Source organism: Hevea brasiliensis, chromosome 4 (assembly GCF_030052815.1).
Source record: "Hevea brasiliensis isolate MT/VB/25A 57/8 chromosome 4, ASM3005281v1, whole genome shotgun sequence".
Taxonomy (NCBI): domain Eukaryota; kingdom Viridiplantae; phylum Streptophyta; class Magnoliopsida; order Malpighiales; family Euphorbiaceae; genus Hevea; species Hevea brasiliensis.
This window is the reverse complement of record NC_079496.1, coordinates 67694331-67721245: the sequence shown is the minus strand read 5'-3', so window position 1 is coordinate 67721245 and position 26915 is coordinate 67694331. Positions and strand designations below refer to the sequence as shown.

At 35.9% G+C, this 26915-nt stretch overlaps 1 protein-coding gene and 1 long non-coding RNA gene across 4 annotated transcripts in view; one reads left to right on the top strand and one right to left on the bottom strand.

The window, feature by feature from the left end:
- The first annotated feature begins 8436 nt into the window (after nucleotides 1–8436).
- Nucleotides 8437–10629, top strand: LOC131179059 (uncharacterized). Its single transcript, XR_009148063.1, has 2 exons — nucleotides 8437–8631; nucleotides 10273–10629. It is a non-coding gene; the product is annotated as an uncharacterized LOC131179059 (long non-coding RNA).
- Nucleotides 10630–22039: 11410 nt separating this feature from the next.
- The window catches only part of LOC110669396 (potassium transporter 11), a 47945-nt gene continuing 43069 nt past the window's right edge, over nucleotides 22040–26915 (bottom strand). For all 3 annotated transcript variants that reach the window (XM_021831053.2, XM_058145715.1, XM_021831052.2), the window contains one exon: nucleotides 22040–23168. In XM_021831053.2, the coding sequence (XP_021686745.2) occupies nucleotides 22129–23168 (1040 nt within the window). In that variant the 3' untranslated portion in view covers nucleotides 22040–22128. The remainder of the gene's footprint in view (nucleotides 23169–26915) is intronic.

Below are 26915 nucleotides of genomic sequence, written 5' to 3'. Positions count from 1 at the left end.
AAATACAACCAAGTCAAACGAGCCGGTGCCCAAGCGAGGGGTAACCGGAGGGAAGTTGCGGTTCTCGCAACGAGGAGCCCTAGACCTGGGGGAAAAATTATAAAATAATTTTTGGGACTCCAGAGAAGGGTTATTAAGGTTTCCATGGCATTAGAATGCCAAGAAAATACCTAGAAAAATTTTTCAATCGGTACAGACAATTTTGACCCGTTAAGCCAAACGGAGGGCATTTTGGTCATTTCGCCTTCAGAGGTGATTTTTGGCCGACTTGTCCAGTTAAGTAAATAATTATTATGACCCAAAATATGAATAAATATTGCTAAAAATTAAATTGAAATGTGGTAGAAAAGAAAAGGAAAGAAAAATGAAATAAAAAGCCAATTTTGACATAATGTGATGTCATTAACATACCCCCAACCAATCAAAATTTGACAAGCCTTCTTAAACCACTTAAAAGAGTCAAAATGAAGACCAAAATCACTAAAATTTCCAGCAGCCCTCACCTTCACAAATGCTCACCCGTAGCTCTCAAATCCCATAGCCAAACTTCCATTGATTTTCAACCAAAGCTCACTTTCTCTCTTCTTTTCACCATAAACCCTAAACCCCTTTCATTAAAAGTTGTCCACTCATCTTAGGGAAGTGTTTGGCAGCCTAGAAAGTGAAGGAAAGTGAAGTTTTGAGTGGGGAAAAATCTGCCCTAATCAAGGTTAGTGCATATATGAAGTTTAAAACTCATTAGTTCCATGATCTATGCTTGTAATGAATGAAAAATTGTGAAATAATGAAACAAATCCATGTGTAGCTCTACCAAAGAATTTAGGCAGCCGTATGGGAGATTGAGGTTGATTGTTTGATAAGCTTAGAATGGTTGGAAATCATGGTTATGATATTAATATGCATAGAGACTTAAGTAAGTATGTTAATCAAAGTGTATGAGTAATGAGTTTGGACATTAGGGTTTGTGTAGGTGAAATTGTGACTTAGCTTAGGAAATAGTTAGGGAACTTTTTAATGGTCAATTAATGACCATTTTAGGTAGGTTGACCCTAATTAGAACTGAAAAATTGGATGGCAAACTCAAGGTGAAAACTGCCCTATGGACAGCAGCATAGGGACTGAAATTTCTGTCCCTTTGCACTGCCATAACTTGGGCAGTGGTAGTCCAATTGGTGTTTGGCCATTTGGACATGAAACTAGGCTTATAATGGCACATTTTTGCTGAAGAAAGCATGCCCAAAAGACCAAAGCAAAAGGGTCAAAACCCAGCCACAATCCGGAACCCTGAAACTGAATTCTGCAGAATTTGCCAAATGAACAGTAACTGTTCATTTGGCCATAAGTCACTGTAGATTTGGTCAATTGGTCTGAAATTTTTACAGCAACAAGTTAAGACATAGACAAACAACTTTCATGAAGGAACCTACCCCAAATTATGGCCAGAACCCATTCAACCAAGTGACTCAAGTCACTGTTTATGCACTGTAGATATGGTAAAATTCTGCAGACTGCATATCCGGGCAGCTTGGGTTTTTGAGCCATATCTGGAGCTACAAAACTCCAAATGGAGTGATTCAAAAAAGGAAATTCAACTAGACAAAATAAGGAACAACTTTCATGCTTTACATTTCTTCAAATTCCAACAGTAACAGTGTCCAATGGAACAGTGAAATTAGGGCACCAAAACTGAAATTTTCTGCTAGTGTGGGTTACACTTTGAAATTGCAAAAACACTTAATGCCAACAAGTTTTAAACACCAAATGTGGTATGTTGGGAGTGCCAAAGTTGATGTACACATTTTTATGCTAAAAGTCAACATTTTTGTTGACCAATGATGAATAGTAACACAAAAAAAAGTTGAAATTCACAAATTGACGAAGTTAAGAGTTTCAAATACCCTAGTATACCTAACAAGATTGGTTTGGATAGTTTGGCATGCCAATAGGGTTCAGTTAGCAGTACTGCACATGGAAAAAATGCCATTCTGTGATTTCATGGCTTTTAGCCATTCTGACTTTGCATTGAGACTTGGCCTTGTGCCTGATATCATTTACAGCTTGTTAGCTGCTCATTGCACACCGGAGATGCATATGTGACCGATGGTGTGACGCCCGAGGTACTAGGTACCCAAAGCGCTACGTTATCCAGTCCCAATGCCTAGTGTAGGTTACTTGGGGCAACCAAATGAATAAAAGTGAACAAAGTTAATGAATTAATGAATATACCAAGATCAAACAAAGAAAGCATACACATTGTATACACATTTATTTTCTTGCTATTTTCTTCTATTATATTATTGCACCACTAAGCATTATTGCTTAGCGCATTGCTTTTGCCACGCGTAGGTACTGGAGACCCCGATCGTGAGCCCAGTAGACCACAGACTGGGTGAGGCCATCCGGCGCTTCGCTCGCTGTCCGTGTCACCTCACCACTACCTGCAGTGCATAGGTATGGCACTAGATGCCATTTTTTCATCTTGTAATTAACTTTTTATTTTCTCATATGTATTTAGGATTTATGTAATGTATTTTGAGGTTCATGTAAATAATAAAGATTTATGGTTATGTATGGTATTAATTTGAGTATTTAATGGTTGTTTATATATGAGAACCCTGAGAAAGGGATGTTTTGAAAAATGAAAAGGTTGTTGAGACCTGAAATTGACAAATTACCGAGATATTGATATTGAGTTTTATTGATGATATTGGAGTTTGAGATGATGAAATAAAAATATTGGAAGTGTTTTTAACAGGTTCCGAAGAACGGTTTTCTCCATTTTTAGCCGGTACTCCGCCGGATTTTCTTAAAAATTTTCTAACCTCAAATGAAATAATACTTTTGATAAATGGTTAAAATAAATCATATTTCATAAATTAATTTCAAAAGCATGACACAAATTAAGTAAGGTATATTAGAGTGTGCCAAGACACCGTGTGGCATTACTTATTCTGTATACTGTATACGAGTAAGGGTGTCACATTTAGTGGTATCGAGCACGGTTTAGGCGCTTCGGGCCTAGATTGAGTCCATACCATGCATTGCATTTGTAAGAGTCGAGGTGACACTAACGCAGATCTGTTTATCTTTCTTATTTTGAATAGGATATGGATCCTTCCTCTCGAGAGCCGTTGAGGAGGAAGTGGAGAGTCATGCTCCACTGCAGCACTGAGACCGGGGCATGAGAGAATCTGCTCCACGGCTCAGCAGAGCTGCTCGGCCTCCACAGTGCCATGTTCCAACAAATGGCCGACTTCTTTAGGCGGATGGTCGGGTAATGCCGCACCACCACCACCACCACCACCACTCCATAGCGTAAATCACACCGGAAATGTTAAGGAAGTTTGGAGTCGTGGATTTCTATGGCAAGAGAGAAGATGACTCTGTTGCAGCCGAGAATTGGTTGAACAGAACGAGCAGAGTACTAAAACAACTTCACTGCACTCCAGAGCAAAACCTGGAAGCTGCCATCTCTTTACTGCAAGACGATGCTTATGAGTGGTGGGACACCGTGTCGATGAAGTGCAATGGAAAGCAGAATTTGGGATTTCTTTCTCTGAATTCAAGAAGAAATATGTGGGTACTGTATACCTAGAAGAGAGAAGAAGGGAATTTATTAACCTGAGGCAGAGACAGTTGTCAGTGGCCGAATATGAGAAGGAATTCGTCCGATTAAGCCGCTATGGAAGGGAGATAGTCCCTAATGAAGTCGAAAGATGCAAGAGATTTGAAGAGGGACTATCTGACAATATTAAGATCAAGCTCTCTGCCTTGGGAATCTCAGAATTTACCAAGTTAGTGGATGCTGCATTATAGGTGGTAATAGTAAGAATTAGTGTGTGGACTTGAAGGGAGAGACAGCTGAAGAGGGACCGGTCGCCTAGTTCAGCTCCCGTGATCGTGGAAGAAGTTCAAGGGTCCTCCGCACAGAGTTCTGGCCCACAGGCCGTGGTCACCCTCGGGGCCCAGTGCCACGCTCACCCCTAGGAGAGGTCACCCACACCATCGGTGGGCGCTCTCCGAGGATGGGGTTCAGGGACCAGCCGGCATCTTCTCGCATGTCCACACCGCCGAAATGGCATAAGGGGAGTGTTGGAGAATGACTGGTGCTTGCTTGAGGTGTGGGTCAACAGAGCATCGCTTGAGAAACCGCCCACGCAGAACCATTACATGCTCCAACACAAGCGCATGCACTGCTCCCGCACCACCAAGGGGTAGAAGGTCCGTAAATCTGGTTGTGGGACCATCTCAGAGGCCTGCATCTGAGCCAGCAGAGAGGCCAGATAACAGACCACCTGCCAGAAATTATGCCTTGAGAGCTCAGGAGGAGCAAGATGCCCCGGACGTCATCAGGGGTACGTTCTTCCTCTACACTACACCTGTGCATGCATTGGTGGATCCAGGATCCACTCATTCATACATCTGCATCAATCTACCCGTAGAAAGGGGGATACTGGTAGGGGAAAGTGACCAAGACATTCTGGTCACTAATCCATTGGGTCACAGTGTGGTAGTGAACAAGGTATACAAGGGTTGCCCGTTAAGGATTCAGGGGTATGAATTCTTGGCAGACCTGATTGAGTTACCCTTCCATGAGTTTGACGTGATTTTGGGAATGGACTGGTTGTCACGTCATCAGGCAATAGTTGATTGCAAATTGAAGAGGATTTCTCTAAAAACTTCAGAGGGTAATGAGATCACAGTTGTGGGGGAAAGGATGATTTCTTGTCCAATGTCATCTCACCATTGCAAGAAGAATGATGAGAAAAGGCTGTGAAGCCTACCTAGCACATGTGGTGGATACTAGGCAGGCTAAGCCAAACCTGAGTGACATACCCACAGTGAGAGACTTCCCAGAGGTATTTCCTGAAGAGTTACCTGGTTTGCCACCAGAAAGGGAAGTCGAATTTGCTATTGAGACACTGCCGGCACAAAGACCCATTTCCATTGCTCCTTATAGGATGGCACCCATCGAATTGAGGGAGTTGAAAACTCGGTTGCAAGAGTTGCTTGATAAGGGGTTCATACGCCCAAAGGTGTCACCATGGGGAGCTCGGTCGTTTGTAAAGAAGAAGGATGGGACTTTGAGGCTATGTATTGATTACTGCAGTTGAATAAAGTGACCGTGAAGAACAAGTATCCGTTGCCTAGAATTGATGATCTGCTTGATCGATTGAAGGGAGCAGGAGTATTTTCTAAGATTGATCTCGATCGTGGTATCATCGCTGAGGGTGAAGGATGTAGATGTGCCCAAGACTGCATTCAGGACCCGATACGGGCATTATGAGTTTATAGTGATGCCCTTTGGCCTAACAAATGCACTAGCAGCATTCATGGACCTTATGAACCGTATCTTTCATCCACACTTAGATCGGTTCGTAGTGGTCTTTATTGATGATATTTTGGTGTATTCCAAGACTAGGGAAGAACATGATGAGCATTTGAGGATTGTTCTGCAAACCCTGAAAGAAAAGGAGTCAGTATGCTAAGTTGTCCAAGTGTGACTTTTGGTGAGTGAAATTGCATTCCTTGGACACATAGTGTCACCGATGGGATTAGGTGGATCCCAAGAAAATAGAAGCGATGATGGAATGGAAGCCTCCCGTAAATACAACCGAGGTCGAAGCTTCTTGGGGCTAGCTGGTTATTACAGTTGATTTGTGAAGGGATTTTCCTAATAGCCGCTCCAATGACCAAGTTGTTACACAAGAATGTCGATTTGACCGGAATGACAAGTGTCGCACAGCTTTGAGAAATTGAAGGCTATGTTGACAGAGGCACCAGTTAACACACCAAAGGTCGTGGAAGGACTTTGTGGTCTATAGTGATGCCTCACATAATGGGTTAGGTGTGTATTAATGCAAGAGGGGAAGGTGGTCGCCTATGCCTCCGTGCGATTGAGGCCACACGAATGTAACTACCCTACCCATGATCTAGAGCTTGCAGCAATTATCTTCGTGATCAAGATATGGAGGCATTACTTGTATGGTGAAAAGTGCTACATTTACACGCACCACAAGAGCACAAATATTTGCCAACCCAGAAGGAGCTCAACCTTAGACAGAGGCGATGGATTGAGTTCCTGAAGGACTATGACTGTGTAATTGATTACCATCCTGGGAAGGCAAATGTAGTTGCTGATGCTTTGAGCAGGAAATCCATGACAGCCTTGAGATCATTGAATGCCCGTCTATCTTTGGTTCGTGATGGAGCTATCTTGGCTGAGTTGCAAGTGAGGCCAAACCTGCTACAGCAGATTATATATAGGCAAAAGGCAGAAGAAAAGTTAATGGCTATTATGAGCAAGATCCTGTGGGGAAAAGCGATTGACTATGGGGTGAAAGGATGGGTGTCTCAGATACAAAGGAAGACTGTGTGTACGGATGATGGGGAATTGAAGACCAGTATTCTAAAAGAGGCACACACCAGTGTATATGCTATGCACCCAGGAAGTACAAAGATGTATCATGATCTGAAACTCCAGTATTGGTGGCCTGGTATGAAGAGAGATATCGGTGACTATGTGACTAAATGCTTGACATGTCAGCAAGTCAAGGCAGAACATCAAGTTCCATCGGGTTTGCTACAGCCTATACGCATACCTGAATGGAAATGGGATCGGGTCACCATGGATTTTGTAAGTGGTCTGCCTCTCACCCAGAGGAAACATGATGCAGCATGGGTAATAGTGGATAGATTGACAAAGTCAGCACACTTTCTCGCCGATTAGACCGACTACTCACTAGAGAGGTTAGCGTAATTGTATATCGGTGAGATAGTTAGATCGCATGGAATCCCACTTTCCATCATATTCGATCGAGACCCATGGTTTAGATCGAGATTTTGGAAGAAATTGCATGAATCCTTGGGTACACAACTCCATTTCAAGATGACTTTCCATCCTCGACGGATGGGCAATCTGAAAGAGTAATCCAGTAAACAATTGAAACCCATGAAATTGATACAAATATTGAACTGAAATGATAACAATAACGTGAAATACTTATCAGGTCCTTGAGGATATGCTGAGGAGTTGTGTCATTGAGTTTGAGGGAAGTTGGGATAGATACCTCCCACTGGCAGAATTTGCATACAACAATAGCTACCAAGCTCGTATTCAAATGGCCCCGTATGAAGCAATCGTATGGGAGAAAATGTAGAACTCAGCAGTCTTGGACTGAATTGGGCGAAGACAACCGGTAGGGCTGCACTGGTGAAACCGGCCGAGGAGAAGGTGAAATCAATCAAAGCCAACTTAAAGATTGCCTCGCATGCATGTAAATCTTATGCCGACCAAGAGAAAAGAAATAGAATATGTGGTTGGCGATAAAGTGTTCCTCAAGGTGTCACCGTGGAAAAAGGTATTGAGGTTTGGAAGAAAAGGTAAGTTGAGCCCTAGGTTCATTGGCCCATATGAAGTCATTGCACGTGTGGGTCCAAAGTGGCCTATAGGCTAGCTTTACCACCGTAGTGGACAAGATCCACAATGTGTTCCATGTATCCATGCTCAGAAGATACCGCTCAGACCCGTCATATGTAATCTCCAGAGAAGATATTTAAATACAACCAGATTTGACTTTTGAAGAAGTACCTCTACGAATGTTGGCTCGGGAAGTTAAAGTGTTGAGGAAATAACAGATTCCTCTGGTGATAGTGCTTTGGTGGCAGGACAACACCGAGGAGGCAACTTGGGAAAGTGAAGAACGATGAGGCAACAGTTCCCTCAACTGTTTAGATCGGTAAATTTCGAGGACGAAATTTAAATTAGAGGAAGAGTTGTAACACCCTCCCAGAACCACTCGTACATCCTACTGCTCCTGATCGGTCGGTCGGACAGCTAGAACGTCCAAAAATATTTAAACTAAAGTCAGAACCAAAATTAACTCAAATATTAATAAGAAAAATTTAGTAAAAATTTTAGAAATAAAATACAACCAAGTCAAACGAGTAGGTGCCAAGCGAGGGTAACTTGAGGGAAGTTGCGGTTCGCAACGAGGAGCCCTAGACCTGGGGGAAAAATTATAAAATAATTTTTGGGACTCCAGAGAAGGGTTATTAAGGTTTCCATGGCATTAGAATGCCAAGAAAATACCTGGAAAAATTTTTCAATCGGTACAGACAATTTTGACCCGTTAAGCCAAACGGAGGGCATTTTGGTCATTTCGCCTTCAGAGGTGATTTTTGGCCGACTTGTCCAGTTAAGTAAATAATTATTATGACCCAAAATATGAATAAATATTGCTAAAAATTAAATTGAAATGTGGTAGAAAAGAAAAGGAAAGAAAAATGAAATAAAAAGCCAATTTTGACATAATGTGATGTCATTAACATACCCCCAACCAATCAAAATTTAACAAGCCTTCTTAAACCACTTAAAAGAGTCAAAATGAAGACCAAAATCACTAAAATTTCCAGCAGCCCTCACATTCACAAATGCTCACCCGTAGCTCTCAAATCCCATAGCCAAACTTCCATTGATTTTCAACCAAAGCTCACTTTCTCTCTTCTTTTCACCATAAACCCTAAACCCCTTTCATTAAAAGTTGTCCACTCATCTTAGGGAAGTGTTTGGCAGCCTAGAAAGTGAAGGAAAGTGAAGTTTTGAGTGGGGAAAAATCTGCCCTAATCAAGGTTAGTGCATATATGAAGTTTAAAACTCATTAGTTCCATGATCTATGCTTGTAATGAATGAAAAATTGTGAAATAATGAAACAAATCCATGTGTAGCTCTACCAAAGAATTTAGGCAGCCCTATGGGAGATTGAGGTTGATTGTTTGATAAGCTTAGAATGGTTGGAAATCATGGTTATGATATTAATATGCATAGAGACTTAAGTAAGTATGTTAATCAAAGTGTATGAGTAATGAGTTTGGACATTAGGGTTTGTGTAGGTGAAATTGTGACTTAGCTTAGGAAATAGTTAGGGAACTTTTTAATGGTCAATTAATAACCATTTTAGGTAGGTTGACCCTAATTAGAACTGAAAAATTGGATGGCAAACTCAAGGTGAAAACTGCCCTATGGACAGCAGCATAGGGACTGAAATTTCAGTCCATTTGCACTGCCATAACTTGGGCAGTGATAGTCCAATTGGTGTTTGGCCATTTGGACATGAAACTAGGCTTATAATGGCACATTTTTGCTGAAGAAAGCATGCCCAAAAGACCAAAGCAAAAGGGTCAAAACCCAGCCACAATCCGGAACCCTGAAACTGAATTCTGCAGAATTTGCCAAATGAACAGTAACTGTTCATTTGGCCATAAGTCACTGTAGATTTGGTCAATTGGTCTGAAATTTTTACAGCAACAAGTTAAGACATAGACAAACAACTTTCATGAAGGAACCTACCCCAAATTATGGCCAGAACCCATTCAACCAAGTGACTCAAGTCACTGTTTATGCACTGTAGATATGGTAAAATTCTGCAGACTGCATATCCGGGCAGCTTGGGTTTTTGAGCCATATCTGGAGCTACAAAACTCCAAATGGAGTGATTCAAAAAAGGAAATTCAACTAGACAAAATAAGGAACAACTTTCATGTTTTACATTTCTTCAAATTCCAACAGTAACAGTGTCCAATGGAACAGTGAAATTAGGGCACCAAAACTGAAATTTTCTGCTAGTGTGGGTTACACTTTGAAATTGCAAAAACACTTAATGCCAACAAGTTTTAAACACCAAATGTGGTATGTTGGGAGTGCCAAAGTTGATGTACACATTTTTATGCTAAAAGTCAACATTTTTGTTGACCAATGATGAATAGTAACACAAAAAAAGTTGAAATTCACAAATTGACGAAGTTAAGAGTTTCAAATACCCTAGTATACCTAACAAGATTGGTTTGGATAGTTTGGCATGCCAATAGGGTTCAGTTAGCAGTACTGCACATGGCAAAAATGCCATTCTGTGATTTCATGGCTTTTAGCCATTCTGACTTTGCATTGAGACTTGGCCTTGTGCCTGATATCATTTACAGCTTGTTAGCCGCTCATGCACACCGGAGATGCATATGTGACCGATGGTGTGACTGCCCGAGGTACTAGGTACCCAGTGAGAGTTTACCCGTTATCCAGTCCAGTCGTCTAGTGTAGGTTACTTGGGGCAACCAAATGAATAAAAGTGAACAAAGTTAATGAATTAATGAATATACCAAGATCAAACAAAGAAAGCATACACATTGTATACACATTTATTTTCTTGCTATTTTCTTCTATTATATTATTGCACCACTAAGCATTATTGCTTAGCGCGTTGCTTTTGCCACGCGTAGGTACTGGAGACCCCGATCGTGAGCCCAGTAGACCACAGACTGGGTGAGGCCATCCGACAGTTCTGCTCAGTGTCCGTGTCACCTCACTACCTGCAGTGCATCGGTAGGGCACTAGATGCCATTTTGTCATCTTGTAATTAACTTTTTATTTTCTCATATGTATTTAGGATTTATGTAATGTATTTTGAGGTTCATGTAAATAATAAAGATTTATGGTTATGTATGGTATTAATTTGAGTATTTAATGGTTGTTTATATATGAGAACCCTGAGAAAGGGATGTTTTGAAAACTGAAAAGGTTGTTGAGACCTGAAATTGACAAATTACCGAGATATTGATATTGAGTTTTATTGATGATATTGGAGTTTGAGATGATGAAATAAAAATATTGGAAGTGTTTTTAACAGGTTCCGAAGAACGGTTTTCTCCATTTTTAGCCGGTACTTCGCCGGATTTTCTTAAAAATTTTCGGAACCTCAAATGAAATAATACTTTTGATAAATGGTTAAAATAAATCATATTTCATAAATTAATTTCAAAAGCATGACACAAATTAAGTAAGGTATATTAGAGTGTGCCAGTACACCGTGTGGCATTACTTATTCGGGTATACTGTACACGAGTAAGGGGTGTCACAACTACGGGATCATGTTATGCCTTATAGAGGGGTAGGGTGTGACAATCCCTTACCCGATCTACAATGTAGCCAAGCAAAGGATGCTACATTCTGTGCCTAAGCACCTTAACTTATCTTACTTTATTCATTATTAATTTTAATTCCATTCTAATTTAAAACTCATTTTATTTTCAGTGGAGAAACGAGCAGAGTTTCCCCTGTCTATTTAGCATTTGCCCAATTTTATTAGTCACCTGTTTAAAATAATTTCCTATCAAATCCAATATTTCCATCATCATCTCAATATTTCAAAATTTTAATATCATTTATATCAAAATTTTCCAAACATTTATCATTTGATCCATATAAAATTCAAACTCATTTATCTATGGAATTTATCAAATCCATTAATTTATATCAAGTACAAATTAATTATAGAATTCTCATAATTTACATTACAACTTATGAGTATTTACAATGTACAAAAATAAACTCATATGGCTTGGCAAACCCTACCAAAATACACTACAGGAGTGAGGTGACACAATAGGACACTATACAGATCCTATCTCCCAAATCCCAGTTTGTCGTCTACTGGGCTTTATCTCCCGTACCTACGTGTGGAAAAACTAACATGCTAAGTATAACGCTTAGTGGTGCAATAATAATATAAAAATAAACTAAATAGATTAAAATAATAAATTTAAGGTTGTATGATCATAAGAGATGCATTTCTAATAATATTTGAGTCATGTTTATTTTGGTGTTCTTCAGGAATAATTGGTTCATTTATTTATCATCAAATTTTCTTCAACTCATTTCAATGCCCAAGTAACCTATAACAGACTGACTGGACTGGATAAGTAGGTATCACTAGCATTAGACACTCTTGTGCCTCGGGCCGTCATACCATGTGATACATAATGTCAATCAGGTATGCAACAGAATGGCTAAAAAGCCATAATAGCAATCGGGCATAAAACCATGCAAAACAGAATGCAACAGAAATGCTAGAAGCCATGATCAACAGAATGGCATAAAAGCCATGATAACAGAATGGCACCAAGCCATAGGCAGTACTGTAAAACATAACCCTTCTTGGCATGCCAATCTATCCAACCCATACACACATATTTAGGCATACATGGGCAATTAATATTCTTAAGTATTCATGATTCACATAATTTCATCACATGTTATATTCATGCTTCATAGTAATTTTGTTATAATCATGTTGGGAACATGAGTCCCAAACACATATTCCCATCACATTCATGTTTATTAAGTCATTGGTATTAATTTCCAATCATATTTCAAGTCATTTTAGGGATACTTCATAAATTCCAGAATTTGTATCTTGATTTTTCTCTTATATTAGGCTAAGCTACAGTAGTAATTTGACTCAACTTTCTTCATAAAAGTTATTTCTTAATGTCTTAGCTTTAATTCTCTTTTTGAATCAGTCAATTTGAAGTTGTGTAGCTCTAGTTATGGTCAATTTACCAAGTACTGGTCTAGTCACCAATACTATTCCAAAACAGGGTAGATTCTGGAACTCAAATTTGTCAAGCTAATTTGACAAGTTATAGTTATAATTTGGCTTGGTATTCTTCATATGAGTTATTCTCCTATTTCTCATAGTTACATAGGTTCAAGAATCACTAAATTTGAAGCTATGTAGAGTAAGTTATGGCTAATTAACCAACCTGGATTCCTGAATCTTGTAATTCTAGGATTTTAGGTTTTAGGTCTGTCTGACAATTTATATTTAAGGGTCTTACACCCAAAATTTGAGTAAGGTTTCTAAACCAAAGTTGTAGCCTTAATTCTTAAGTTTTTAGATCATTTTGATTCATCCCAATTGAGATTTTCTAGTGAAAGTTATGGTCTAATTACTATCCCGAGGTCAAATAGCAAAATGTTTTCAGTGCAGGAATTCTAAGTTGGGAATTCCTGATTTCTCCTAATAATTTCACTAAGTTGCTTTAGGATCTGGATTCTGGTTAAAACATAAAAATTGTAGTTCTATGTGTTATGAGCACTTTGGATCACTACATTTTCAGTTTTGTAGCTCAAGTTATTGCATTTTTTCCACAACTGGTCAGATACCCCTAAAGTTTAAAATTTTCAGGTTCAGGTTTAGTCTAGGGCAGGTTTGCTAGGCTAATTTTGCCTAGCAATTTGGTTGAGTTAGGGTCAAAACTAGGTTTCCTAATCTTCATGAGAAATGTTCTCCTATGTCTAAGAATTCCATAAGTTCAAGAATCAGGTCAATTGGAGTTTCCTAGAGTGAGTTATGCTTAAATTACTAAACACTGTTCACATAGTCATTTCTACAGGTCCAGAATATGTCATTCCAGATTCAAGCCTAATTTAGGGCAACTTGTAGTCATTTTCTAAGCAACCTATCTTCTTAACATTTCTAACATTATGTCTTAAGTTTCATCTTCAATTGGTTTTACACCAATTAGAGTTATGTAGCTCTACTTATAGCCATTCAAACCTACTAGACTCAACAGTTCAGATTTCCTGCACATGTACCACACTTCCAATTCATTAATTCATCTCAACTACCAACATCATTTCATACTCAATACACATCAATTGGTCAATATTTGGCTTCAACAACATCAATTGTACATCATAGCACCACCCTAATTCCCCAATCTCCTCCATCATGCAAACTCATGCAATTTAATATACCATTCATGTGTATCACCTTATTTAAGCTAGAAGTCAAGTTTAATTTTAATTAAACACATCAAACCCTCACCCCAATAAGGCTGGCCGAAATTTAACTTCTTCATACACACTTCATTTTCATCAATTCTCATACAATTCCACCACAAATCAACTTAATTTCAATAATAGAAGAAGGGAGAAAGCAAGATTAAGCACTAACCTTAATTGACAAATTTTCTAGCTTGTCAAACTTCAAGATTTCCACTTCTTTTTGCTCCCAATCTTCAGAATGAGGTCTAATATCAAGTTTTAATTTAAGGGCCTATAGGTTTTATGGTGGAAATTCAAGGTTTCTATAAGCTTTGGAAGGCAACAATGGTGGAATGAATAGGGAGAGGTAATTCAGCCAAGAAGGAAGAGAAGAGGAAGAAGATAAGATGGAATTAATAAAATTTGTCTTCTTGTTATAATATTTATCCATCTTTTTAATTAAATTTTTAATTATATGTATTATAATTTTAACAATTGCCTTAATTCTCTTCATGTTCTTTTTTAATTTCCATTAACTCTTTATATTTTAATTCATTTTCAATAATTCATTCTCACTCATTTTAATAGACATTTAGGTCAAAAATCAACTCTGATAGTGAATTGAGCAAAATGCCCCTCATCGGGTTATAGTCAATTTTTTTCGATAATGACATTTAACTCCATAACCCGATAGTCTCTTTATTTTTTTTTTATACTGCTTATTTCAATTTATTTTCATTTCATTTTTAGTCCTTAAATTGACTTTGAATAGTATTATTTATAGACTGAAAATAGTATTGTTCAGAGTTTCGAAGTTCTAGACGCTACAATTTAGAAACAATAAAAATGAGCAGTGAATTAGGGAGGGTGAAATTTATTAGCATATTAATGGATATAAATTATTATTTATGTAGGAGAACAAGTTTTTGAAGTTCCTCAGTTTTATGTGCAATTCCTTATCATGGTAAATTCTTGAAAAATGAGTTGTTTCCCTTCCTTCTCTTGTCTCTAATTTCTCTATTTTATTGTTATTTTTTATGGTGCTTCTCTTACTCAAGTTTCTATATATTTTTTTTCTAATTATAGTGCTTCTATGCTTAATTTGATCTCATATTCAATTTTTCTTCATTAATTAAAACCTTTGGAAATTGAATTAATTTCTCGAGATTTTTATTAAAATAAATTTCTTTTGTAGCATCTGCTTTACCCAAAAACTAGCTGTTTTGCCTGCACAACGCATAAATTATTTATTTTTATATTAATCATAATTTAATATGTATTTTTTTATATTTTATATTTTCATAATCATAATATTAATAAAATATTTAATTAATTATAATTTTATTTCAAGTGTGAATTGTAACACCCTCCCGGTAGCAATTCCGTACATTCTACTGTTCCGGTGACCAGTGTCGGTCCGGATAGCTAGAACATCCGGAAAAATATTTAAACTAAAGTGAGGAACCATAATTAACTCAAATATTAAGAAGAAAAATTTAGAAAAAATTTTAGAAATAAAATACAACCAAGTTAAACGAGCCGGTGCCCTAGCGATGGGTAACCCAGAGGGAAGTTGCGGTTCTCGCAACTAGGAGCCCTAGACCCGGGGGAAAAATCATAAAATAAATTTTGAGACTCCGGAGAAGGGTCATTGAGGTCCTTATGGCATTAGAATGCCAAGAAAATATTTAGAAAAATTTTTCAATAGGTACAGACAATTTTGACCCGTTAAGCCAAATGGAGGGCATTTTGGTCATTTCGCCTTCAGAGGTGATTTTTGGCCGACTTGTCCAGTTAAGTAAATAATTATTATGACATAAAATATGAATAAACATTACTTAAAATTAAATTGAAAATGAGTAGTGATGAAAAGAAAAAAAAAAGCTCATTTATGACATATGATGATGTCATTTAAAGGCTACCACCAATCAAATTTAAACAACCAATTAACTAACTAATAAAAGAGATAAATAAAGACAAAAAAATTAAAAAGCAACAGCAGCCATCCTCTTCCTCCCTAACCAGCCGAAATCCAAGCTTGCCCAAACCTCCATTAACACCTTCAAAAAAGCTTCATTTCTCTCTTTGTTTCACTACTAAACCCTAAACACCTTTCATTAAAATTTGTCCATACCTCTTGGGGAAGTGTTTGGCAGACAAGAAAAGGAAAGAAAGTGAAGTTAAGCTTGGGAAAATTCTGCCCTACAAGAGGTTAGTGCACATATGTATCTAAAACTCATTAATTCCATGTTAGAGACTTGAAATAGGTAAGAATTTGTAACTTAAATGAATGAAATTTATGTTTATGTTTACCATGAATTTCGGCAGCCCTAAGGAAGGGATAAGAGTGATTGTTTTGATGGATTTAAAGTGGACTAAAGATCATGATTAAAGAATATATACATGTGGATAATGAGTTAGTGAGTCAAACTAAGGTACCTTGTGTAAATTCTTAAAGGAAATTAGGGTTTAGGGAGTGAAAATTTGACTTGGCTTATGAAGTGATTAGTGAACATTCTAATGGTCAATTAGTGACCATTTGAGGCAAGTTAATCATAATTTGAAGTGAACTAAAGTGTTACAAACCCAATTGGTAGGCTGCCTAGGGACAGTAGCAAGGAGGCTGTGAATCCAGCCTGTTTGGACTGCCATATCTTTGGCTGTGTAGGTTCAATTGGTGTTTGGCCAATTGGACATGAAACTAGACTTATAATGACACAATTTTTCTGAAGAAACCATGTCCAAAAGACCAAAGCAAGTGGACCAAAAATCGGCCCCAATCCGGATACCCTGCAATTAAATTCTACAGAATGACCAAATGAACAGTAACTGTTCATTTGGCCATAACTCACTGTAGAATGGTCCATTTGACCTGAAATTTTTACAGAAACAAGATGAGATATAGACAAACAACTTTCATGAAGAAACCTACCCCAAATTATGACCAGAACCTATTCCACAAGGCAGTGGTATTTACTGTTCATTGTACTGTAGATTTGATAAATTCTGCAGATTGGAAATCCGGCCAGTTGTGGTTTTTGGACCATATCTGGAGCTAAAAAACTCCAAATGGAGTGATTCAAAAAAAGAAATTTAACTAGACAAAATAAGGAACAACTTTCATGTTTACCATTTCCTCAAATTTCCAATGTAACAGTCCCTAATTGAATAGTAAACTTATGGTACAAAAACTGAAAATTCTGCCCCTTAGTGCTAAGCTTGGAAATGGATTTGGTGATTAATTCCAACAAGTTTTAAATGCAAAATGTGGTACATTTGGAGTGTTAAAACCAATGCACCTATTTTCTATCCAAAAGTCAACATTTTTGTTGACTAATGAAGTGAATAGTGACACCAAAACTTGAAATTCACAAATTGAAGAATTTTAAAGTATCAAATGCCCTAGTATACCTAACAAGATTGGTTTGGATAGTTTGGCATACCAATAGGGTTCAGTTAGCAGTACTGCACATGGCATTATGCCATTCTGTGATTTTATGGCTTTTAGCCATTTTGATATTGTGTTGAGACTTGGCCTCGTGCCTAATATTATTTACAGCTTGTTAGCTCATTACATTGCACACCGGGAGATACATATGTGACCGATGGTGTGACGGCCCGAGGTACTTGATACCCAGTGCCAGTTTACCCGTTTATCCAGTCCAGCCGTCCAGTATAGGTTACTTGGGCAACCAAATGAATGAAAGTGGATGAAGTTAACGAAATGAATGGATATACAAATACAAAACAAATAAGACATGTACATTCAATACATATTTATTTTCTGCTATTTTCTTTTATTTTATTATTGCACCACTAAGCATCATTGCTTAGCGCGTTGCTTTTGCCACGCGTAGGTTCCGAAGATACTGATCGTGAGCCCAGTAGACCGCAGACTGGGTGAGTCCATCCTGCAGCTCTGCATAGTGTCTGTGTCACCTCACCATCTACAGTGCATTGGTAGGGGACACCAGGCTTCATTTTGGTATTTTGTAATTGATTTTTATTTTCCCTTGTGTAAATGAAACTTATGTAATGTATTTTGATTTTCATATAAATAATGAGAACTGTGTTTGTGAATGGAAAAGTGAATGTTTATCTGTGTTTTATACATGATTACCACTTGAGATGAATGATTGAGAAATGAAATTGAAAAAGGTTGAGATTTTGATATTGGAGTTTGAGAATGATTGAACATGGCTATTGGAAGTGTTTTTCACAGGTTCCGAAGAACTGTTTTCTCCATTTTTAGCCGGTACTCTGTCGGATTTTCTATAAAATTTTCGGAACCTCAAATAAATTGTAATTTCAATAAATGGCTTAAATGAACTATATTTCACAAGTTATATTCAAAACTATGATAAAAATTAATTAAGGTAAAATAGAGTGTGCCGGTACACCGTGTGACATTGCTTACTCGGATATACTGTACACGGGTAAGAGGTGTCACGTGAATAAATAAATAAGTTAATTAATAAATTATTTTTTATTTTTAAAATTAAATGACATATACAATAAAATGATAAAAAAAAAAACACATGATTTTGTGAAGGTTTCTGAAGTATCATTATTAAAATTCTTAAACTTTAAATATAAGAAATGTTTTTAAATTTTTTTATTTTTTTATAATTGTTTATATATATATATATATATATATTAAAATAATTTACCTTTTTTATAATATGATAAAAAATTTAATTGATAAATATTGATTTTTTAGAGATATGTAATATGACGAGCATAGTTTATAACATTTGAAATTGTAAACTTAAGAATTTTAATATTGTCAAGAAATGTAGTAAAAAATTAATTATTATTTTTTATTATATAAGATATTAATAGTTTAAATTTGAAAATATTTAAATAAAATATTATATTTAATATGTAAGCTAATTTTTTTTTATATAAAAAACTACCTTAAAAATTTTTTTTTTTTTTTTGAGAATACTTCCTTAAAATCTTTTACTAAACTAGGTTTTTTAGATTTTTAGAGTTTTTATGCTACATTTTTTGTGGGAATATTATGGACGAGGTAGAAGAAATTAACAGGGAAGCCATGGAGAATTGCTATACACTTGTGAGTTCGTTGTCCCAACCCCAATATCAGGTCCAGTGTAGGAATTTAATGGTGGAAACTGGAGAGGCTATGTTTTGCGTCTTAGAATAAATTTAGTAATCCATGGGATTCAACTAGATTGTGGAAGTTAAATTTATTCTTTTGTTGCAGGCTCTGCGTTATTTCTGTCATTGAATTAGCAGTTTTGCTGGGTTATTTTTGTGGAGCCAACATGAGTTCCACTGGTCCTTCCATGGGTTCTGATTAGTTTATTTCCTCTTGCATCATTTTCCATTACCTAATAGAAGAAGCTTCTTGGTTTATATGTGTGGATATGCAAAAGTTCGGCAAATTTACAAGTATAATGCATTCCAAAATAATGTATGTGCATAAATATAAAAATGTGCTCACACTCCTCCCTCATTAAATTCTACTTTAACATCATTTCAGTTGCTAAAACTGCTAGAATGGCATTTGAATTTGGAAGCACCTATGCAAGGTAAACACGTTGTATGGCTGCATGGTTTAGGTGATAATGGATCAAGGTAAAATCACTTTCCTATTGCTTTCTTCATGTCTGACATATTTGCGACTTGTGCTGCTAATCATTCATATCTCGTGTTCCTCTCTTTGAGTTTTATATTAGGTTAATAGAGTGTAGTGGATAAAGAGCTGACAACTAAGTAGAATGCCCCCTCCCCCTTTCATCTTTCTTCTCTTTCTCTCCTTCTCTAACTTTTAATCTTTTGGACTTAGTCAATGTTGGCATCAGTTATTTGATTAAGACATCTGGGATGATCTTTCGTTGAATAAGAAATAGGAATTTGTACTTGCATTGAAAGTCCAAACTGCATCTTTTATACTTGCTTTCATGTAATGTTCTATTGCACTTTGGAAATTGAATGATCCATGTTGTTGTTTATATGATATTTAAAAGATTTCAATATTTCCATTTCTTATAATTCTCATTCAGAATAATAGCATTTTATGATTCAAATAAAGTCTGATTTCAAGTGCCAAAATTACAGCCAATCATTGTTATCCTTCCATTTTATTGCTGATTGCAACATTAAGGTTCATGGAAACTGATACTGTGGGCATTGTTGGTCCTCGGTTCTCCGTGACAGCCCATGCAGTAACCTTTATTGCAATTGAGCTTCGAGTGCCTCTATTATCATATTCAGCTACAGACCCAATTCTTTCTTCACTTCAGTTCTCATTCCTTGTTAGAACATCTTAGAATGACGCCAAATATAGCCACTTCTAGCTCTCTCAACGGCCTGCAACTTGCTTTAAATGGGCATACTACATTTTTCAGGCAATTCACCTTTTTGTGCTCAACAGTTCTGTCCATCTTTTATCTTTTATGGGTCTCGATAAGTTCAATTTATTGGGCACAAATTAACTGGTGTATATATATATGTATATCTGTTTTTTGCCTGGATTTAATTAGTTTAGATCTAAATGCTTGCAATTATACCTTCACTTCGTAACTCATAGTCCATTGTTTAATTTATCTGTCCGCTGGAATATTGCTTATCACTCAGCTTTTTTGTTATTTTACACTGATTATTTGCTTTTTGCTTTCTTTTATTGCAAAAATTTAATCCACTCCGTCCAAAGAATGAATTCTAGCATATTCCCTGGAATCTTTCGGTGTCCAAAGAATGAATTCTAGCATATTCTCTGGAATCTTTGGGTCTTAATATAAAATTTCCTACTAATTAGTTTCTATTTATTTTATGAAAAATAATTTATATATAAAAAATATTTTTTAAAAATAATATTTTTCATGAAAGTATTTTTTTATTGTTATATATTTATATTATATATGTATAAATATTTTTACATTGTGATAACATTATCAAAGTTCAAAAAATTAAAAATTATTTTTTTAAAAAATTAATTTAATTTGTTTTTAATCAGAAAAATATTTTATGCTAATTTATTTTTTTAAATATTTCAAACGCTAAAAATTACAAAAAAATATATATTTTTCATAAAATAAATGAAGCGATAATTTTTTTTTTGTTATAATAAATAGGTGTTCACTTTGCGGTTTTGTGTTAATTTAAGAAATGGTGTATTTATCAGGCAAAATCAGGATAAATTTTAATAATCGTCCTTGAACTTATATAGTTATAACACTACAGTCTTTCAATTTAAAAATGTAACATAAAACTCCCTCAACTTTCAAATTTTGCACAATAAAATTTTTCTAACCTCCAATCATCAGTTTTCCAGTTAGACGTTGACTTGGACAATTCCAGCATAACACTTAGTGATCATTTCTCTTTCCTCTCTCAAGTTATGTTTTAAATTGAATCATTCTACTCTTTATAGAAAAAATAAATTTTCATGTGTAGAGAGAATTTTACATTTTACATAATAAAGAAAAGAAAAATGCTAACTAAGCGTCACGCTGGATCTGTTCACATCAGCATATAACTGAAAAATCAGTAATTAAAAGTTAAAAAGATTTTACTATGCAAATTTTGAAAGTTTAGGGGGTTTTATGTTACATTTTAAAGTTGAAGAACGATAATATTACAACCATATAAGTTTAGAGATAGTTGTTAAAATTTATCCAGTAAAGTCGCCGTGAGAGTATTTTGAATTCTGGTGTTGATGATGTTTACTAATGGAGTTGGTGTGAGCAAGGCTAATAAAAGACCAGAATTGGCATTGGAGCTACTTTAGCATTCAGTTCTACTCGATGGATCAATTATATTATCCAGTACAATTCATTAAAAGGCATGGCAAGGAATTGACTAAATTATTTGTCTTTATGCTTTCATATGATGAATAATTTACTCAATCAGAAGAGAAAAAAGAAATCAACTTATTCATGCTTGATATATATTATACATGATTATGTAAACCTCAATACATTAGTTTAAAGAGCAAAAATATTTATATTTCGCATCAACGCATGAATAATTAATTTGTGAAATCTTATAATTTTGACATTTTTATTAATATAAAAGTATAATTTTTTTTTATATAAGAATGAATTTATTGATAAAATTAAAATATAAAAATGAATTACGTTTATTTAAATATTAGAGTTAATTAGTTAATGGTATTCAATTTTAAAGGCTAAACAATAATTTATTCATTTTAATAAACCGATTATTGTGGATCTCATTAACATTGAAAAAACAAAAAAAGAAATTACAACGCACACGAGCTTGAGCATTCTTGAGACTTGTGGCTCACTAGTTCCATCCATAAACTAGTATTCTTGTAGTATTATCATAATCATTAGCTACCGCCTATTTTGTACTTCCCTAAAGCTCACATTTGCTGCCTCTGGACCAAGTAGCTGCTTGACCATTGGCATTCAAGATGTAATTACTGTCTTGCCATCAGTTCATCATCCATGCATCATAGAAAACTAGTCCAATTATGACATAAAAACATGTTTGCCTTGCTTGTATTAACCAATGAAATATATATATTTATATATATATTATATATAGAATATCTGTCCCACATTCAAGAGACTCTCGTGAGGAATATTAAAAATCACACTGTTCTCTCTGCATATCTTCCTAAGAAATGCATAAATATAATCAACAGCTATCTTTTTGTAGAACCTTGAATCCCTCCTTGCTCTCACCACTGTATTCCCTAGTATGTGCACCACCCCGGCATCCCTGCAATTATTCAAAAATTGTAACTCCTCAACCTCCATTTGGCTGCTTGTTTGACCTGATGACCTAATTGTGTAATTTGCATTTACAGGTGATTTAACTGGCACGATCGAGTCAACAGATGAAATTATGGAATCTACTGCAGCAGATGTTGTATTTCCATTATTCAACAGGGCATCTCTTGATTGCTCAATTCGCTGACTGTATAAACTATACTCATCGGAGTCTGAACACCCTTCCATCATAGACTCGAGCCGGACAAACAAGAGGAGGTTATCAAAGAGTTTCTTCTCAAAATCCTCATCTTTCTTATGTAGGTCTTTATAGCCATACCTTGAAACACAACGGAACATGTGAAAATTCTTTGGTCCAATACGCTTGACCAGGAATCTCTCTTCTTCAGGAACTGTGTAGACAGGAAGATACTTTACGCATACAAATACGACAACAGAATGGATAGCAGGTAGATTTGTGATGAAGTGAGAAAAGATGTGGGGAACCCCGCTAGCTAATTCAGTGTACACAAGTCCAATTCCAGGAACTCTCACCAGTCCTAGGCTGGGGCCAAGCCCAACGATCCATGCCATTGACACCTTACTATGCATCTCAAATTCATACCTTTTCACTGTACCATAATGCCAAACATACATGATTACAAGAAAGGCCGCAGCAATCACCAGGGGAACCCACCCACCTTGATCAACTTTGAAGAGTACAGCAGAAAAGTAAATACATTCCACAACCAGTGATAAGCCTGTGAAAAGCAGGACAAGAATCCAATGGCAGCGCCACACTAGTATCATGATCAGAGACATGAGGAATGTTGTTACTAGCATCACAATCACCACAGCTGTCCCTGTTTATGCACAAAATTTTTTTCAATTTAGTGCATGTATCAAATACAAATATGAACACTGTTTGGAAAAGCAAACAAGAGAGGAAAAATTGCGGAGGTAAAGAAAAAGGAAAAAAGTTTTAGAAGGCAAAGTCATGTTTCTCCCTTTTGTGTGGATGGGAGGAAACTAGAAGGGGGGAAAAATGTAGTTATCTCTTGTTAAATTTAAGGAACTAGCGGGAAAGAAAATCAAAATTCTCCTTTTTTAGCACTAACATTATTCCACTCATGAAGTTAACATTGCAAGAACAATTAAGGAATTTACATCAAAAGAAGCCCTTTCCTCTCTCATAAACTCCAAATTAATGAGATCTAAAAACTGTGGAACCAAGGGGAAATTTATGGTTATTTTCTCTCTTCCTATTTATACTTTTTTTCCCAAAAGGGGAAAATGTTATTTCCAGTGATTTTCTTTCCTCCTTTTTCTATTCTTCCAAACTGCTTGGAAAGGCCCCATAACTACGAAAGAAAAGTATTATAAAAGGAAACACCATAAATTATCAGAATTTCCTATGCGAAATTTGACTTAAAGCTACTTCATACGAATTACCGCTTCAGTTATGCAAGAGAATGCTATTACTCAACAGGCTAAAGAAGCACATTCACACATAGAAGAGTCACTTGAAATGTTGCCTGCCACAATGGTGTCAGACCTTGATGGTGTGATTGCCACATGGACAAAAACAGGTACAAATATATAGGCCAATGTTGCTAAACAACTAAGTTGGACTATCACTCGTGTGAACAGTCTCACATCGGCAGTGTATAGGAAAATGAAATGGCAAACCAAGCCAGAAGCCATTTTAGTGATAGGAAGCCCAATTCAGCATGTAGCCTGTCAATTTGATATTCACACTCTTAGGTCCATTATTCTCAACATCATATCAAAGCAGGTCAGCACCCAGTTTCAATTTCAGTTCAATTTCCTGGTGTTATCGCTGCATTTCAATTTCAGGTTTTAGGGGGAATAATTTCAAGTTTTGTGTCAACTGCATGTCCTTGTTACCACTTGAGGGGGAGTGTTGGAATATCACTTGTGAGAACAAGTCCTACATCAACAGTGTATAAGAAAATTAAAAGGCATAATTAGCAAACCAATTTAGCATGTAGCCTGCCAATTTGATATTCACACTCTTGCGTCCATAATTCTCAACAAACTATAATTTCGTAAGTGTGTTGACCTAATGGAATGAAAATGTAGTGATTTACAAATTTTTAGCGGACAGGAGGGAGGACCGGTGAACAAACCCATTTTGATCCTCTAACGGTAAACCCTTTCGTCCAAGTGTGACTGGTAATCTAGGATTCAATCTCAATTGTTAGGTCTGTATCCCATGAGACTTTCTCTGCCAAGATAATGAGCAAATGAACCTTCGAAGACTATTTCATGTCATTTAAATGCGGTGTCCCATTAATATTACAGGTTCAATGGAAATGGTATCCTCTCAATATCTAATTATGCAATGATGCTTTAATCAAAACTCAAATCCACTGCACCACCCCAACAACCCAAAAAAAAAAAGGAAAAAAAAAAAGAAGAAGAAGAAGAAGAAATAAAAAGAAAATTAAGATGAAGAAACTGCAAAACTACGCATGCACTGATGACAATGTTATTTTAATAATCAAGAGACCAAAGCACCTCATGGTCCTCTCCTGTAAATTAATCCTAAACAGAAGCAATAATTTTTAGATATATCATTTAGTATATTTCCATTGAAATTTGAGATTCAGGTTAAAGAAAATCCACAGATTTTTATATTCCAGCTTCAGTTAAGCATATGTTCATTCCCATAAAATCAAATGAAGTAGTTAGTGGGACCTGTAACACCCTCACATTGTACAGTTCCATACATTCTACTATTTCGGTGACTAGTATCTATCCGGACAGTCAGGATGTTTAGAAACATATTTAAGCCATATAGAAAAGCCATAAATAAAAATTAATAGAAATTATATAAAGGTGAAATGAAAATAAGAAAAATAAAGCATAATCAGTTAAATGAGCCGAGGTCCTAGCGATGAGTGACCGAAACGGGAAGTGACTGCAAGCTCAGTTGCTACACTAATTTCGTGTGGGACCCTATACCACCCCAGGCCTAGGAATAATTGCGAAATTAATGGTAATGTGAAAACCACATAAAAGAATAGAGAACCAGCTAAAATAATTGAATCAGAGTTCAGGAAGCAATCTAGTACTGTTGGAAAAACTGATCAGACCGATAAGGGGCAATCTGGTCAGTTCACTGATAATGTGGCCTAAATGTCCATTAAAATGTGAGAAATTAAAATTATGAAAAAGAATTAAAAATATAAATAGTTGTATGAAAGAAAAGAAAAAAGGAGATGAAAAATTCAAATTTAAAAAGTTTTACGACATCATGATGATGTATGCATGACTTAATTAAAAATTTATATTTTTAAATTATGAAAATTTTTGGATAAATATCATAAAAATAAGAAAAGAATTAAAAAGTAAAAGTTTATCTTCTTCTCTACCCCTTGCCATCCCACTCTCTCTCAAACTCTCTCTCTCTAAATTCCTCCACTTTTAAGCTTATAAAAGCTTTTGAAACCCTACTTTTTCCCATAATTTCTCTACAAAAGTTATGGAAAATCTTTAATTGAGCTTCAAAGAGAAGTTTAGAAAAAGGAATTCAAGGAAAACTAAGAAGAAATGGGAGTTAGAAAAATCATCAATTTAAGGTAAGTCTCTTCCAAACTTGAATTTCCTTTTCAATTAATTGAGTTGAGATTTAAAAGAAGGATGATATTGCATAAAAATTAAAGAATCATGTGGGCATGGAAGACCACAAAATTCGGCTACTATAGAGGGGTTTAGGGTTTGATGGGTTTGAATGAAATTAAGGGTGCAATTAAGCTTAAATGAATATGTAAAAGTGATTAGTATGTTTGAATCGACATAAATTATGCAATTGGGAAATTAAGGTTCTTGGTGATTAAGGTTTTCGTAGAATTTAGGGATTTTTGAGGAATGATGACAAATGGGTATTGTTGATACTTAAATTGGTCAATTGGTATGCTTATAAGTGCAATTGAATGCATGGGATTGAAATGGAAATGAATGTGATAAGAATGAATTCTGAACAGCTTGACCCCTGTTCACTTAAAAGGCTATAAGTTGAAATCTGTTACTCTAATTGATGTGAGGTCAATTGGAGATAAAAATAGGGTCATAATGCAACAATTTCCATACAGAAACCTTGCTCTAAAATTGACCACAAGTGGACCTAAAATCTACTTGAATCAGGAATTGGTACCCTGTTACTAGGTAGAATTGACCAAATGAACAATACATGTTCAAATGGTCATAACTTTCTGTAGCGAGGTCCAAATGACCTAATTTTTAAACCATTGGAAAGATTAGAAATAGTAGAACAACTTTCATGAAGAACATAAACCTAAATTCTGACCATAACCTAGTCAAATTGCTAACCAAAGTTAAATCACCAAAACTGCCAGAACCAAAATTTGCCCAGAAAATCTGGAAATAACCAATCCGGCCAGTTATGCTATAAATGTCATAACTTAAGGTACAAAACTTCAAATTGAGTTATTCAAAAAGGGAATTAAACTAGACACATTAAGGAACAGCTTTGATGAAGAAAGTTTAGCCAAATTTCCACTGTAGATTTGTCCAATGGAACAGTAAACATCGGTGATCAAATCTGAAATTTTGGAATTAATCTT